Raw genomic sequence first — 18,458 nt, 5'->3', positions numbered from 1 at the left:
TGATGTATCAGAGTTCTTACTCTGCTGTTACGTACACATCAATATCACGTGAAAATGATAGTAATATTAACACAAGTCCCTACCTAAGGTGCTCACTGTGTGGCTGGTTTCATGTGACATCAATCACCCTTCCCTTTTCTAGGTCAGCCTGGAGAGTGTTCATGCATGAATGCATCGAACATCACCAATGGTGAACCGGGTCCACATGGACCATCAGGGAAGCTTGGCCTTCCAGGAAACCCGGGTGGAAAGGGATCTCCTGGGGACAGAGGTCCATTTGGCACAAAGGGCCCGAAAGGAAAGCAGGTATGGCTTTATTTAATATGGGCCTAGGCTCATGGAGGAGCTGAACAACAAAGGGCAGCAGGTTCACAAACTACCAAAGGGAACGGAGCAGATGGCCTTGCACAAAGACGAAAGGAGGAATAATACGAATATGAGTATCAGTGGCTCGTAGAGAAACAGCATATAGAAGCCATCATGGATGTGCATGGGTGAGCGCATGACATATTGATGGGCAGCACCTATGAAAGATTGAGTTGAGGTGATGAGAATTACACAATTTGGATGCAAGGAGATGATTCCACAATTGTGAAAATAACAGGATGAATGAATACAGGGAGGCAACCTTTCTGGATTTGGGGAGGGTTTACAGATGAGGCTTTCTAGAGGAACGCATGGAAGTGAGGTGGTTTGAGGAGGGCAGGGGCATGAGGGGGTTGGAGAAGCAATGCCAGATATAAGCGTCCATAAAATAGAGAGCCCACCCCCTTGCTGCCAGTAGAAGAATGACAGTCCTTGAGATTCTACCTCCTGCCTTGAAATACCAATGGTGTAAGAAGACCATGTTTTTGACTGCTGCAAAAAGGAGCAAGGGAGGAAGTATGAGCACCAGCCCAGAATAGTGAGCAATACTCCATAAAGCTCCACATGAATAACCTGTGTACCATGATGAGCTTAATGCAGTAAAAGAATGCCTTCGATCCATGGGGAATACACAGACGGTGACCGTGAACCTCCCATGAAAGGTGATGGTAAATAGCGAGGCCAAGGCCCATGCCATTAGACTAAAACGGTGAGATTTGCCAGGATTGAAATACATGTTCCATTTGTCAGAGCAGCATCTAATAAATTCCATATTGGCAGAACGTGCTGCAGCTACTCTTTACCTGTCAATGGGACGTGGTATTTTACAGCACACTGTGGAGTCATCTGCTCAAAGGAAAAGAGGGTTTCCAGAGCATTGGCCATGTCGTTTATGTGAACGAGGAACAAGACTGGATCCATTCAAATGTGATCTTCCATCAAATAAGCCACTGATGAGTTCGATGAGACGATTAAACAAATCAGATGCATATATGGGCAATTTATGACACTGGAAATGGGCGTCATGGATTAGGTAGGAGTCGAGCATCACTGTATTCTTTTTTAGTGTTTGAGGCTTATGGAGAAACTCGTACATGTATTACAGGTTAGACAATTATACTGATACGTTATTGTCCCCCACCCCTCTGACAAGGTCGGAGACGGGGCACAATAAGAGGAGCTCCGTCCAACCGACTGATCATCTGTGCATGTACTATTGTGTATGCGTTGAACATTTAGCTTTGATATTGCAGATATCTATTCCTCATGAAATTATCTCAATGCGCACTTGGAGTTGGGAGGGTGGAGGCTGCAGACTTGAAGTGGGAGGAGGGGAGAATGTGGACTTGGAGTTGGGATGGGCCCAGAGATGCACACTTGAAGAAGAAAGGAGTTGAGGACTCAAAGTCACATTTTACATGAAGCGGCATTTCCCCGGATCCCCTGCTAACAGCTGTCAAAAGACATTCCTGTCAAACTCCCTAAATATTCCATACTCCATTGGAAACTAAATCCCTTACAACAGCCTGATGGAACAGGGTTATCTGATATTATTCTCGAAATAAAGGGACACACCGACTGCATCAGACATGCTAAAATGTTTACTGTCTCAGATTCAATATATTTTTTGTACAGGGTGTGGCATTTATATGTGACACATTTGTAATGTATATATTTTCTAGCCAGATGCTCTCTATTCATGCATGGGCTCCATGATAAGATTACAGTGCTCAATATAAAACATGTGAAAAAGAATGCACAACTCACAGGGAACTGGCTGTTGATCTTTTCAGCAAGCACCTGGAAAGATGGGACTTCAAGGACCAAAAGGGTCAAAGGGGGAACCAACAGCACCAGTTGCCAAAGGTACTCACTTGGTCTTCCATAATGCATTTTGTGATGGAATAAACAAGCAAAATATGCTGGATATACAAGTGAATAATTAGATAAGTATATAAAATTACACTTCCTGATTGAAAAAGTCTTATATGAGGATTGGTGTAAAACTGAGTAAATCTCAAAAACGTAAATGTAACTAGGCCTATTCTATAAATCAATGCAAGTTGCCCGATTGTGTCTGAGCGGGGTAAACGTGGTAACGACAGCACGCACAATGCTGAATGATACCTCGTTTAAGAGCTCTTGGGTCCACACAGTGCATGCGGAGATTTACAAATATTGTTATTCACTCAATTTCGAGTTTTATTAAATTTTGTATCGCACATGTTGTACATGCTCAGTCATTGGTTCGCACCTCTACCGTAAGTGAAAAAATTATATATATATATATATATATATATATATATATATATATATATATATATATATATATATATATATATATATACAGTATATATATATATATATATATATATATATATATATATATATATATATATATATATCAATCAAACTATTAAGTCAATTCTGTCAACATATAATTACCTTTCCTTTGATTTACTTTACCGAGAAACCTTAGCAGTCTTTACAGTTAGTTACTATTATGCTGCCAAAGGAAAATCACCTCAAGAAAAAAAAACGAATTCAAAGTCCCCTTCCAATAAGTTCACTTCCCAATAAATTCACTTACCAACAAATTTCCTTACAAATGGAACCTGTGACCCCTTACTAATGCTTCCACGATCTTTTCATGCACATTTGAAGGCATACAAAAGAACGCTCTGACAATACATTGAGTGAGCGGAAGCATGAATTTTCATGGGTGGTGTATAATATTAGTGTGGCTGGTTTGCACACCTACTAGAAATAAAAAAATAAGATAACCACAAATTATTCCGTCAATTCCATCCAACAAATAATTTACTTTTCGTCGATTTACTTCACCGATAAATCTTAGCAATCTTAACAGTTATTTACTATAACTAGTACACCCGGAGACTCCGGGAGGGGCAGGAAGGGTCATTCCTCTTTGGGGTATATAGATTACAGTCGATCTATGGTCGGGTCTCAAGAACATTGGGTGTGTGTTCATTTACCAAGTTTCTTGTGAAGAGATCGCCAAGTGGTTTAAGCATTCGAGCAAGCACTCCATTCAAAACCGTTAAGGAACGGCTGGCTTGGCAAGTGCTAACTAGCTGCTTGGTAAAGGAGCACAACCCGAGCTTCTCCCTTTCAGTTTCGTATGAAACAGCAGGAGCGAGTTTCAAAAGTTCGCTACTAAAAATGCCACGGTAGCGGCAGAAAGGGCCATGTTATTAACCTAACATTTGTGGGTTATATAGAGTACAGTAGATCTTCGCTCAGTTCTGTAAGTAAACCTTCCATCACGGATGTCTGGATTCCTCCAAATTTCTTCATTTAGTGTTATAAAGAGCATTAGCGACTGTTAAAAAAGCTAAGCATACGTGTTTGTGGTGTATAATATTTTTACTTCCTGTAGAATCCGTTGCTCCCACAGAAACGCCATTATAACTATAAGCTATTTATACACGTTATCACTGCAGGAAAAACGCCTTGGGGAAGTGGGACATTATTAGTATTAATATTGTTTTGTAATAACATTAACAATATGTGATTATCATTAATTTTGTTATTAAAAGCGTCTTTGGAAAAACGGCACGATAAATCTTCTTTTTTGGACAAACGCCACGATAAAGCTAATTTAACATTGATATACACCTCAGCGTGCAACCCCATTGACGGCAAACTCGCTCGGGGGGAGAAATCCCCCTTGGGGAGAGGGGCAAATGAATGCGCTACAACCTTCATTATATAACCCTTGGTCATCGTGTCAAGTTTGGTTGAGATTTGATAAGTAACGACGGAAAGTATTGCCATTGGCGTCAAAAATTCATCAGACAGACAAAAGTGGCGTATTCTAGAATGATGTGGACATGGAGTTGGAAGGCAGGGAGGGATGCGGACATGGAGTTGGGAGGGGGCAGGGATGAGGACATGGAGTTGGGAGTGGGGGGGGGGGGGGATGAGGTCATGGAGTTGGGAGTGGGGGGGGGGGGGATGAGGTCATGGATTTGGGGGGGGTGGGGGGGGGGAGAGAGCGATGTGGATTTTGAGTTGGGAGTGTGGAGGGATGCACACTTTAAGTTTGGAGGGGTGGATGGAAGGAGGGATGTGCACTTGGAGTTGGGAGGGGAGGAGGAATTTGGAATTGGAGTTGGGAGAGGAGGGAGGGATGCCAAGGTACCTGCCATTATCCTGTCAAAATACATTCCTGTCAAACTCCCTAAATATTCTACACTCTATTGGAAACTAATTCCCTTACAACGGGTAGGTGGAACCGGTAATCTGATAGTATTGACTAAAGGTACACACCACACCAGACATGCTAAAAAGTTTACTGTGCCAGATGCAATATATTTTTGTATAGGGTGTGGCATTTATATGTGACACATTTGTAATGTATTGTGGCGGACACGAAAGCTCACTGGCGTGAGGGCATCATTCCACGCACCAAGTGGGCGGCGGCCACGCCCGAGGGGTAGGCGTGGCCGCGGGATATACACCGGGCGCGCAGCCCGGAGCGCGCCAGTGCTACAGTGAACTCTTTTAATAAAGACACTTAAACTTACCGCGTTGGCCGCTTCCTTCTTATTGTACAAGTAAGCGCGCGTAGCACTGCGCTTCATTTGGTGACCCTCCGACGTTGGATCAGCCGTCGCTGACCGACCGAATACGCCATTGCAATGGCAAACAACGCGGTTACGATCAAACTCCCCGAGTTCTGGGAGACGCAAGCTGAAGTATGGTTCCTGCAGGCGGAAGCCCAGTTCCAACTTCGAGGCATCACGGTGGACGAGACCAGGTACTGCCACGTGGTCGCCTCCCTCGGGCCCGGCACGGCCGGCCGCATCGTGTCGGTCCTGAGGAACCCACCGGCCGACGGCAGGTATGAGGCGATCAAGCGTCTCCTCCTCGCCACGTTCGGCCTCACGGTGGACGCTCGGGCCGACCGCCTCCTGGACCTCCCCGAGCTCGGTGACACGCGACCGTCGGTCTGCATGGACCATATGCTGTCGTTGTTGGGCGACGAAACCCCGGACGCTCTATTCCGGGCGTTGTTTCGACGCCAGCTGCCGCACGAGTCCGCCTCGCGTTGGCCGGTTCTGCGACGACGGAACCCCGGGCTCTCGCTGCAGAGGCCGACAGGTTCTTCGCGGCTTTGGACACCCAGGCGAGTTTTGGCACAGCCGTCGCGGCGATCGGGGCTGATGCTGATGCTGACCCTGATGCTGATGCACCACACCTCGTGGATCTCGAGGCTGATGCGAATTTCGTGCCCGCCGCCACGCCCCGCCCACCGCCGCCACCGCGGAGGAAACCGCGGCCTCTGCCGCAAACCTGGTGTTTTTTCCATGCCCAGTTCGGCCACAAGGCTCGGCAATGTCGCCCGCCGTGCTCATTCGGCAGGTCGGGAAACGCCCGGGCCGGCCCTCTGTAGTGGCACTGAGCGCCGGCCATGCAAACAGCCTACTGTTCATCACGGACACCTTATCCGGGTGCCGTTACCTGTGCGACATGGGAGTGCAGGTGAGTGTCGTTCCTGCCGGTACATCCGACAAGCCTTTCGCGGGCCGGGGCCCCGCGCTGCTTGCCGCCAACGGTACGTCCATTCGCACGTATGGAAAACGCTGCCTTTCTCTGCGGTTCGGAGGGCAGGTTTTCCGGTGGTCGTTCGTCACTGCCGACGTGCCTATGGCACTGCTCGGCGCGGACTTCCTCTGTGCCAATGGCCTGTTGGTCGATGTAAAGCACAGAAGGCTTGTCCAGGCTGAGACGTTCAGCTCGCTCGCGTGCGCGCTGCCCGCCTCGTTGAGCAGCTCCCGGAGCGGCTCATCGAGCGGCTTGCTGAGCGGTTCGGTTCCGGCCAGGTTCATCTGTACGCTTCCGGCAGCGAACGAATTCACCCGCCTCCTCGCGGGTTTCACGGCCCTCACGCGGCCCACCTTCTCGGCGGGGGCCGTCAAGCACGGGGTGGAACACCACATCCCCACCGCCGGGCCACCGGTCTACGCCCGGGCACGCCGCCTCGAGCCGACGAAGCTCGCCGTAGCTAAAGCGGAGTTCGCTACGCTGGAGCGGCTCGGCATCATGCGGCACTCCGAGAGTGCTTGGGCGTCGCCGCTCCACATCGTGCCAAAGCCCGGCGGGGGATGGCGACCGTGTGGGGACTACCGGCGCCTCAACGACGCCACCACCCCCGACCGCTACCCCGCCCCCCACATCCAGGACTTCTCCGCCCGGTTGGCGGGCATGTCCTTCTTTTCGAAGGTGGACCTCATACGCAGCTACCATCAGGTCCCCGTCAGGCCGGAGGACATCCCGAAGACGGCGGTCATCACGCCGTTCGGGCTTTTCGAATTTCTTCGGATGCCCTTCGGTTTGAAGAATGCGGCTCAGGCGTTCCAGCGACTAATGGACAGCGCCTTGCGCGACTTGGATTTCGTCTACGTCTACCTGGACGACATCCTCGTCGCCAGCGCGTCCCGCGAAGAGCACCTTCACCATCTCCGCACGGTCGTCGAACGTCTGGGCCAGCATGGCCTCATCGTGAACCCTGCCAAGTGCCGGTTCGGCGTCGCTGACATCGACTTTTTGGGGCACCGCGTCACCAGGCACGGGGCCGTCCCCCTACCGGCCAAGGTGGAGGTGGTGAAGGGGTTTCCGCGCCCCCACACGATCAAGGGGCTCCAGGAGTTCCTGGGCATGGTAAACTTTTACCATCGGTTCCTGCCCCGCATCGCCCAGCTCCTGCGCCCCTTGCACGAGGCCCTCTGGGGGAAGCCGGGCAAAGGTGACGTGACCTGGACCGAGCAGATGGACGCGGCGTTCGTCGGCGCGAAGCTCGCCTTGGCCAACGCCACCATGCTCACGCACCCGGTGCCCGATGCACCGATCGCCCTCACCACCGACGCCTCGGACTACGCGGTGGGTGCGGTGCACGAGCAATGGGTGCGTGGTGCTTGGCAACCGCTGGCGTTCTTCAGCCGGCAGCTTCGCCCGCCCGAACGCCGCTATAGTACCTTTCGACCGCGAGTTGCTCGGGCTTCACCTGGCGGTGAGGCACTTCCGCCATCTGCTCGAGGGCCGTGCGTTCACGGCCTTCGTCGACCACAAGCCACTGGTCTTCGCGATGGGCAAGGTCGCCGAGCCGTGGTCGGCCCGGCAGCAGCGTCACCTCTCGGCCGTGTCCGAATATACAACGGACATCCGGCACGTCGCGGGGAAGGACAACCCGGTGGCGGATTGCCTTTCCCGGTCCGTCGCCCACGCAGTCCACCTTGGCATCGACTATGCCCGGATGGCGGCGGACCAGGCCGCCGACCCCGGTGTCCAGGCCTTGCGGACCGCCGTCACGGGCCTCCACGTCACCAAGGTGCCGTTCGACGGCGCGGCCTTCTTGTGCGACGTCTCCCTCGGGCGGCCTCGCCCCATCGTGCCCGCGGGCTGGCAGCGCCAGGTTTTTGACGCCATCCACGGCCTGTCCCACCCGGGCACAAAGGCCTCCCAGAGGTTGGTCGCCGACAAGTTTGTCTGGCATGGCTTCCGGAAGGCCGTCCGCGGCTGGACCAGGACGTGCCTCGCGTGCCAGCTCGCGAAGGTGCACCGGCACACCCAGGCCCCATTGGTCCCGTTCACGGTGCCGGAACGAAGGTTTGACCACGTACACGTGGACCTGGTGGGACCTCTGCCCCCCTCGCGGAGTTTCACCCATGTCCTGACCATGGTGGACCGCACCACCCGGTGGCCGGAGGCCGTGCCTTTGGCGGCGGCGGACGTCGCACAGGCGTTCATCGCCACCTGGGTCGCCCGGTTCGGCGCCCCCTCGGACATCTCGTCCGACCGCGGCCCCCAGTTCACCTCGGAGCTCTGGGGGGCGGTCGTGCGGGGGCTCGGGGTCCAGCTGCACCGAACCACGGCCTACCACCCCCAGGCCAACGGCCTGTGCGAGCGGTTCCACCGCTCGTTGAAGGCCGCGCTCGGGGCCACCCTCCGCGACGGCGGCTGGGTCGACAGGCTCCCCTGGGTCCTGCTGGGCCTCCGGACGGCGCCCAAGGACGACCTGCGCACATCCGCGGCGGAGTTGGTCTTCGGACAACCGCTGCGGGTGCCGGGCGAGTTCCTCCCCGACCCCACGGCGCCATGTTCTGCGGCGCAGGAGCGCTCCGCGCTGCAGGAGACAGCCCGGAGGTTCGCCCCGGTGCCGACGGCGCACCACGGGCACCCGCCTACGCACGTCGCCCCGGAGCTTCGCACCGCGGAGTACGTCTTCATCCGGCACGACGCCCACCGGACACCACTGTGGCCCCCGTACGATGGGCCTTTCCACGTGCTGGAGACCGGGGCGAAGCACTTCACCTTGGACATTGGCGGTACTCCCGACCGCGTCTTGGTGGATCGCCTCAAGCCGGCCCACCTCGACGTGGACCACCCACCGCCGGTGGCTCGGCCCCCGCGTCGGGGCCGCCCCCCTGCGGGCGGACCCCCGGCACCGCCCAGTACCGCCGGCACGCCGCCCCCCGGTCCTGCACCCATCCCGGGTGCAGCCGGAGGCATCCCAGCTGGCATCCCTGCACCACGGACGCCGCCGGTCGCCAGAGGGCGCTTCGGCCGGGTCATCCGTTTGCCCCGCAAACTGGCCCTCCATGTGCGCGGGAATTCTGGGGGGGCGCGTGTGGCGGACACGAAAGCTCACTGGCGTGAGGGCATCATTCCACACACCATGTGGGCGGCGGCCACGCCCGAGGGGTAGGCGTGGCCGCGGGATATACACCGGGTGCGCAGCCCGGAGCGCGCCAGTACTACAGTGAACTCTTTTAATAAAGACACTTAAACTTACCGCGTTGTCCGCTTCCTTCTTATTGTACAAGTAAGCGTGCGTAGCACCGCGCTTCAGTATAAATATTTAAAAGATATATTTGTATAATTTTTTTTTTTTTTTGTGCATTACTGGTGAAGCCCTGGCAATTTTAACTCTGGCGCATTACAACACGCCAACGCGGATTAAAATAATTGTATAACTCTATTTTAAATTAGGCTCTGTTATTGCAACTCAGCGAGATTTTACGAGAGAATTTTTATGCAAAAACGCCCTGTGTCATAACATCATTTTCTCCTTCATCAGAAATTTTTATGAAGATGGCAGTGTTTGTCCACATGAAATGTCGTACAGTGAGGACACAAGAGACAATCACTGTCATAGCCGTAGCAATTGTCTGAAGTCCGAAAAAGTCGATCCACCAAATTTCAGCATAAATTGTTGTTTGCCCAAGGAGTCTTGGATGTATACTCCAGGGAGATCTTCACCTCTGAAACTTGACCATGCTGATTTTGCAAAGTGTCATAATTGTTGTCGTTGTTTACTTGACAGAAGAGAAGAGGATGGCAATTTCATAAAATGTTTGCGACAGATGAAACCAATTTCAATCTTAGACATGGTGTAAACAAAAAAACTGCAGGTTCTGGGCTTAAGAAAATCCCAGGGAGTTGCATCAAAGAGGGCTGCACCCTGTGAATGTCAAGGCATGGCGTGCAATAGCTGCAGGATGCATTATTGGGCCATATTTCTACAAAGAGAATAAATTTACTGTAACAACAAGCTCCAAATGCTACCTCAATATGTTGCACAACATTCTCAGTCCTGAATTGCGGAGTAGAAATATAGTGTTCGTATACACATGGTTTCTACAAAATGGAGCAACATGTCATACTGCAAGAATTGTTATGCACTTTCTAAGGCAACAGTTTTGGGAAAATACAATCTCTCCAGTTTGGTAATGTTTCATAACCACCCTGATCCCCAGATTTGCCCCAAGCAGATTTCTGCCTCTGGGGATTTTTTGAAGATCTAGGTTTACAAGACACATCTCACATGTGTAGATGAAGTTCAGATGAGGATCATTGAAGCCATCACTGCTATTGATAATGACAAATTGAAAGCAGAAATGAACTAGAATGGCACTAGGCAGTGCGCATACCTCCGCCAGGTTAGTCAGTTTACTTTTTGTATCAACTGATAGGTCAGATCTATATCCGGACCTGAACCGAAATCGAATTAGCTTGTTGCTGTCACTTACCCAACTTATCCACCAAGTTTCCGCCGAATCCGTCGACAACTTTTGGAAATATCGTGCTATATATCGTTTGTTTGCCCTATTTGTGCTGCAGATTATTGTCAAAAAGTGCCTTAAAAATGGCGGAACTGGCAACCAGCTTCCTACCAGCTACTTTTGGTATTTTTATAAAGTAGGGGCCTTGACAAGTTCACAAACCCAAAATACCCAGAATACCTCTGGGGGAACATGCTTAAATGACGTCATCAAAATGGCTGCCGAAATTGTAAAGTTTGGCATTGTGTACAGGTGCTGACGTGGTACCTAACCGTTTATATAGTAGTTTTACTTGAGCAAAGGTATTGTACACAAAAGTAGCAGATCACTGAAACAAATGGTAACCACCATTGTGAAATGAACACCAGGGGGCGCTAGCAACATGGCCGCCAGTGTATTGAAATGGCGTTTTTCTTTTCTCCATATTTTATGAATACAGTGGAAGAAATCTAATGTTTGCTTTTATGATATAGTTCGAATAATATTATACATGTATAAAGAGGGACTTGGCTTATTACCAAACTAATGAGACCTGTTTGGTTACACGATATTGATTGCAACACTAAATGCAATAGTTCCTTTGGTTTTTTTTCCAGACATACTGTGCTTGACATCCACAGATTAGTGATCGACTGCTAATTCAAACATTAGGAGGTAGGCCCAGAGTTGATAGTTAGCTTTAAAATTATTCAGTTTTGTTTCATGCTTGTTTTTCATTCTTGTTTTATTCCAGTGATTTTATTATGAGTTGATGATATTCATTTCAATGTTATTAATTTCTATTCCATTATTGATTATCCCAGACTTTAAAGTGACGAGCAGTTAACCGATAGATTTAATGAAGTTCATTTTTGTTTCATTCTTGGTTCAGTTCTTCTTCATTCTCGATTCATCACAGAGTTTTACCATTACATTTAATTTGTCTTTGTTTATTTATTCTTGCCAAGTTTACCATAACACTTCAGGTTCACTCTTTTCTTGGATTTCTTCGTTCAACATAATATGACCGTAGATACCTTATCCTTATTTGCTCTATTTTTGTTAGTTTATATACCTTGTATTAATTTCTGCGTCTGTTACTGTGCTTTTTCTAAGAATAGATTCATTACTTTTGTTCGAGGTCCACATCTTTAGATGAGAACAATGGACGAGCAAGAGCCATCTACAAGTAGGGACTCTGAGAATGTCTTGCGGACTGATATCTTACTATAATTCACCAAATGTCCGTCTGTCTGTTCGAAGGTACTGTAAAAACTGCTGAACCGATCGCAAAGATATTTTGGGTGGGTAATCCTGGGACCCCTGGGAGTAAAATAGGCTATTTAGTTTTCCCAATTTCAGCTTTGGTCTCCAGCATTCTCAGGTTTGGACTCCCGCATAACATTCGCATTCGCATAACATTCATTGTGACAATGTTCTCATTGTGACGATGTTGTGACGATGTATGTGTTCACGGTAGTGTTTGACGTGACGGTGTGAACATAATTTCGTAATGTTTTTCGTTTCGTAATCCTTTAATGAATGTTTAATGTTTAATGAACGTTTAATGTTTAATGAACGTTTAATGCCCTTCGATGTCCGGGGCCGCACGTGCACTACACTGGACGGGCCAGCGTGTACCTTGCCCTTCGCCGTCAGGCTCGGGTAAACCGCTGAGCCCCATCCGTGATGGGGACTGGGGCTTGAGACAGTGTCCCACGAACGAGGAATTCCCAGTAAGCGCGCGTCATCAGCTCACGTTGATTAAGTCCCTGCCCTTTGTGCACACCGCCCGTCGCTACTACCGATCGGACGGTTTGATGAGATCCTCGGATCAGCCCCTGCACGGGCCGTTCTCGGCTCGTGCCGGTGCACCGAAAAGATGAGCGAACTTGACTGTCTAGAGGAAGTAAAAGTCGTAACAAGGTTTCCGTCGGTGAACCTGCGGAAGGATCATTGTCAGGACAACATGAGAGCGAGCGAGACGTACGTGGTACGTGATCGTCCATGTACTGTTTAGCCATGTACTGTTTAGATTTTGATGATTTGCGTGTGATATGATTCAACGGATGTTTATATGAATCGTTTAAAATAAAAAAGCCTTCAATTTCTGATATTTTACCTTTTCATTTTGAAAATGAAAAACCCGTAGGGCAGGTACTGTTGCTCGTTTGTATAATTTGCAAAGGAAAGAAAGGACCTTTATCTGAGAAGGAAAAGGCACGGACAATTACATCAAAGGGATTATCAACTTTTATAAAAGCATGCGAGGAGCGACAAGATGAGGTTGCTGATGAAATACTGCCACTTCGTGAGACACCTCCGGTGTCCCAGATCCGATTTAATTTTGCCTGCAAATCTACCTATACGTATTCACGAAAACGTCAAGCAGCACAAAAACGCAGACAAGAAGGGAGTAATTCCAATGACCACCAGCCGAAAGTAGCCAAGCTGTCAAGAGAAAAAACATCAGCCTTTTCCTGGGATGAACACAGTTTCATTTGTGGGGAACCAGAGAATAAAAAGAAAGGAATAAAACTTACAGCAGCGAATATGAAGCCAGCAGAAGTTCGTGAGAATGTGCTTCAGGGGGCTATTGCTGCAGGAAATTAGGTTGTTGTCCAACGTCTTTCTTTTGAGAAGGATATATTTGCAAAGAATGCGAAATACCACAAGATATGCTATCAAAATATTACCTCTTCAAATACCAAAGAGGCTGATAAGCATAAAACAGAGAAAGAAAGTGTTGACTCTACTTTCAATCAAGCAGCTCAAAATGTCTACCTGGAATTCAAGGAAAGGTTGGACAATAGAACACCAGTGCTTCTATCAGACTTGTGCAAACATTACAGAGAATGTTTGGTCAAACTGGACATGGATCCTGACACTGCCATTGGACAACAGACACTGCCATTTTACGTTAAAAAAAAATGATGGAAAATTTTGGAGACGAGATTTCTGGAGCATTTTACAGTCAGATAGGATTGCCGGATATTGTATGCTCCAGTAGCATAACAGTAACATAACTTAGCTCTTTCACGAGCCTCGATTCAGTATACAAAAAAAAAAGAAAAAAAAAGTGGGACATTTAGTTAGAGAGATGGCTAAAGTGTCAGAATCCGATATCGAGCAAGACCTGGTTGACAATGATGATGGTTCTGATTACAACAATGATTCCCAAATACTTCACCGTGCAGTTAGTATTATTCGCAGAGACATAGAAAAATTACAACCAACAACTGAATACCCTAATACCCAAGAAATTGATCTTAATGCATCAGCTGCGTTTAATTTAAATATTATTTAAATATTTAAATTAAATTATTAAATTAATTTAAATGCATTGCATGCATGCATGCATTTGCAATGCATGCATTTAAATTAATTTATTATTTAAATATTATTTAAATATTCTTTTAAATATTATTAAATATAATTAATAATATTATTTTTAAATATTATTAAATATTAATATTATTAAATAGAATATTTAAATCAGATGCTAGTATCATTTTAATACAGATCAGGACACAGGGACCCTCAATGTAAAAATAAAATACAAAAACTTAATAAAAATGGAGGCCATCTTGATGACGTCACTTGAACATGTTCCCCAAAGGGGATTCTGGGTATTTTTGGTGTGTGAAGTAGTCAGGGCCCATACTTTATAAAAAATATCAAAATTAGCTGGTAGGAAGCTAGTTGCCACTTCACCCTCATTTTCATGCTCAATCTGCAGCCCTATATCTCTCAATGATGAAAAATGAATTGAGAAATTCTCGGATCCAGATCTGTAACTTCACCAAAATCTAATAAATTCTTCCTTGTTACACATCCAAACTGTCCACCAAGTTTCGTCCATAACATTTTGAGATATCCTACCCACAGACAAACAGGGGTGAAAACGTAACCTCCGCGTAACCTTCAGTGGCAGAAATAATAATTTGTACTGGTTCGATGCAGGGAGTGCAACAATTGTAATCGGCAGCATTTCAAAGATGATTTAAAAAAAAAAAAATGAAAGGTGGTCTGTGTGTACTGCTATGACGTCACACAATCTCCCATGGCGTTACTTCACCTTGGTATATTAAAAACATTACTTTGTTCAGTCTTGTTGTTTTACAGAAATACACGTGTCAGATATTAATGCCCACGGCCTGTACATCAAGAGATGGTGTAGACTTGTTAAACAGCTATTTCTTTTTCCAAATTGTGGAAGAAAATGGCTCACTACAATAGTAGGGGAAACTGAAACGACATGAGAACAGCTACGAGAGGACATCTCCTCTCATAGCTATTCCTGGCCAATAATATCAAGTTCTGATGTGTTGGCACTCAACATCATTGACCAAGAATAGCTAATAGAGGGATATCCTTATTGCCTCGCAGTTTTTCCTCAATGGAATGGGAAATTGTGTGATTAAATACCTCAACTGATGGACACAAATATGACGTTTCCTTCTCTCAGGTGCAAAAGGGCAGCCTGGTGAACAAGGAAAGGCCGGAATCCCAGGTTTGCCTGGGAAATTTGGCAAGAGAGGATACCCTGGCCATCCCAGTTCTAATGGGTTACCGGTAAGAGTAGCTTTTATTATATATAATTGCAGTGAAATTCTGATGAAATTTCAGTTATTCACTGCAATACCACCTCCTCCCTCCTCCCCCCCTTTCCCCAACTCTTCACTCCCAGCATTCACTTACTTTACATACTTCTGAAAATTTTAAGCAATGATGAAACTTTTTTTGGACCGAACTGTAATTCAAGGCAAATATGTTTTGCAGTCTTTCCAAGAGAACATGACATTTTGAACAATTAGCACAAAACCATTTTTTGAACAAAATAAACACGGCGGTGCATTTATCTCAGGAAAAGGGATGCAGCACTGGTTTAAATTTCTTAAACCCACCACATTTTCTACTTGCGTCTTCACATGGTATTCATCCACATGATCCGTCTGTGTGCGGAGTCGGTGCATGACGTAATGTTCACCCTTTGGATGATGCACACCCCAGGCGGATAATTTGATTTGCATTAATTTTCCCGACTACCTTTGCAACTAGAGAGTTCATAGAACACCTTACCCTGCACAGTCTTGAGAAAAAGGACATGGGAGGGTCTTTTAAACTCTTGCTTTGCATTTCTAAGCACAATCTATATTTAATACGAGCTGCCATTTTGTCTGAATCTCGATATTCCCCAACGCTGAGGGCGCATGCGGCATATTTGATTGGTCAAGATGGCGTAAAATGACGGAATATTTTGTCCAAGTAATGCTAAACGGGAGATTTTTGGAAGTGGCAAGAAGGTGATTTGTGTTCAAACAGTGTTCTAGTATATAATTCAATTTAAATAAAACAAGCGTTACGCCTAGGTCCCCTGTCGGTGAAGTGATGTGAGTTGACAAAGTGGAAGACGCAAGGCGGCCATCTTGGATTTTGATGTGGCGACCCAATTTTCAATAGCGTTCTTCCTTATGCGTAGATACACCCACACACCAGATTAGAAGTTAGTAGTTCGTTTATTTTTCAAGATATTTCGCTCACAAGGTTCAGACATATATATGGTGGCGGCCATCTTGGATTTGACGTGGCGACCCAATTTTCAATAGCGTTCTTCCTTACGCCGAGATACACCCACACACCAGATTAGACGTTGGTACTTCGCTTATTTTTCAAGATATTCCGCTCACAAGGTTCAGAGATACATGGCGGCGGCCATCTTGGATTTTGACGTGACGACCCAATTTTCAATAGCGTTCTTCCTTATGCGTAGATACACCCACAAACCAGATTAGAAGTTGGAACTTCGCTTATTTTCAAGATATTCCGCTCACAAGTTTCAGACATACATGGCGTCAGACATACATGGCGGCGGCCATCTTGGAGTTTGACGTGGGTTGCACCCACACACCAAATTAGAATTCGGTCCTTCGCTTATGCACGCACGCACGTACGCATGCCCGCACACATGCACGCACGCACGTCCGCACGCACGGACGCACGCACACACAGACGGAGGGGAAAACCATAGTCCCCCTTTCGCTCCGCGGTGTGACGGGGGGACAATAAAGGTTTTAAAGTTAAAAAAAAAATTCAGAAGTTTACTGCCATTGATGCATGGTCTTTTACGCCACCTTATTCAACACTTTAAATCATTAGTTGTGCCCTTTATGACATTCTTAAAAGCAGTAATTTTCCCATTTGGAATGATATTCAATTTTGTTTTACTGCCAGACAGACTTCAAAAGAATTACTGTACTTTTCTGTGTGCATGCGCGATTGGACCGAGATTCTATATAATTTGCAAAAATCAGAACCAAAGCACTGCTGTCAAAATTCACATAGCAGTAGTTGGGATGGGGCATAACATTTTACAACAGCTAAAGGGTGAATGGTTTTAATTTTTATTATTTAAAAAAAACTGTTTATTATGTCTTTAATATTTACTATTATTATCATTATTATTATTATTATTATTATTATTATTATTATTATTATTACTTGAAGCACTCCCGACAGGAGCCACCAGGGAGCTCATGTTATTATCTTTATGATTATTAATAGCCAACAGGCAATCTTGTTCCAAGCATGCAACACGTTCTTCTCCTGACACTTCCTTATATTTGGGTGGTGTATGGGCAACAGACCACTGCCTCGATTGCTCCAGAAAATACAATTAACCGGGTATATGAAGCAAAAACATGCGTAGGCCTACGGCTTAAGTACATAAATAATACATTGTCATTAGACAGCTCGGATAATTCCAATTGCACACATCCTCCCCCCAAAGGAAAAAAATGGCAAAATGAGCAAAAAATAATAATTTCAGAACTTGATGGAAACAAACAAAACTTGCACATTTACAACTTCAGGGTACCCTCATTAAATCCTAAAAGTTTCAGATTCCGAGGTCAAATTCTCTTGGAGTAGATGATACATACATACTGATATACATACAGTCACGTGAAAAAGTAAGTACACCCCATGTAAAGTTTTGACTTTTTCAACATATTTCAACATACAACTATTTGATCTTCATTTCAACAATATTGATAGATAAAGGTGATATAATATAACAATTATCATGAAACATTTACATTTTGTAGTACATTGTACAATTTAAATAAACATAAATGCAAATTTCGCATGTGGAAAAAGTAAGTACACCCCTACATTTATCACTACTTCAAATACCTAAGATTAGAATCAGGTGCACCAGCTCAGGTGCAAATGATTAGAACATCGTTGGAGAGGATCTTGGAGGAACCTGTCTAATTTAAACCTCAGACATTTAGTTTGGTTTGCTCTTTGTTGTTGAAGTGTGCGGCGTCACCATGCCTAGATCAAAAGAGCTCTCTCAGGCCTTCAGAAAGAAGGTTATAGATGCCTATGAGTCTGGGAAGGGATTTAAAAAGATCTCCAAACAATTTGAAATCAATCATTCGACTGTCTGGAAGATCATCTACAAGTGGAGAAGATTCCAAACAACTGCCAACTTGTTCAGGCCAGGCCGGCCCAGCAAGATCAGTCCGAGAGCAGACTGCAAGATGTTGAAAGAAGTCTCTAAGAACCCCAGAATGTCATCACGGGACTTACAGGTAGCTCTTGCCACTGTTTTTTTTTTTTTTTTTTTTTGTATACAGAGTCGAGGCTCGTGAAAGAGCTAACATTTATCAAACAAACAAATCAAACAAACAAGCAAACAAAGTATATAAAAAGGGGAGCGGTCGACAAGATGGGGAGAGAAAGGGAGGAAGCACACAAACACAACATTTGAAAGCAGGGACATCGGGAGATGTTTTTGGAGGGAGAGGGCCTGGGGGGAGGCAGGATAGGTATAAAACGCAAGGACACCAAGGACTTCCAGGAAAGAAGTCAAAAGTCACCTCAAAAAAGTGGATTTGGGGTGAAATTAGCGGGGGTAGAAAAGATCAAGGTTTTGGATTGGGGAAGATAAGAGATGGTGGTGAACAGCCGTTTTAAAGACCTGGAGGGAGGAGTGGGATTGAAGAGAGTGAGGGAATT

The 18,458-nt window shown here is 46.6% G+C and overlaps 1 protein-coding gene across 14 annotated transcripts in view; it reads left to right on the top strand.

Moving 5' to 3' along the window:
• The window catches only part of LOC137435086 (uncharacterized), a 254,059-nt gene that overhangs the window by 151,809 nt on the left and 83,792 nt on the right, over nucleotides 1-18,458 (top strand). For 13 of the 14 annotated variants that reach the window (XM_068128534.2, XM_068128527.2, XM_078784665.1 and 10 more), the window contains 3 exons: nucleotides 143-306; nucleotides 2,160-2,232; nucleotides 14,902-15,008. In XM_068128534.2, coding sequence (XP_067984635.2) covers nucleotides 143-306; nucleotides 2,160-2,232; nucleotides 14,902-15,008 — 344 coding nt within the window. The remainder of the gene's footprint in view (nucleotides 1-142; nucleotides 307-2,159; nucleotides 2,233-14,901; nucleotides 15,009-18,458) is intronic. The other variant, XM_078784663.1, reaches the window with a different exon arrangement.

Source organism: Myxine glutinosa, chromosome 9 (genome assembly GCF_964187855.1).
Source record: "Myxine glutinosa chromosome 9, kmMyxGlut1.1, whole genome shotgun sequence".
Lineage (NCBI taxonomy): Eukaryota > Metazoa > Chordata > Myxini > Myxiniformes > Myxinidae > Myxine > Myxine glutinosa.
The sequence above is the reverse complement of the archived record's forward strand: the minus strand, read 5'-3'. Positions and strand labels throughout refer to the sequence as shown.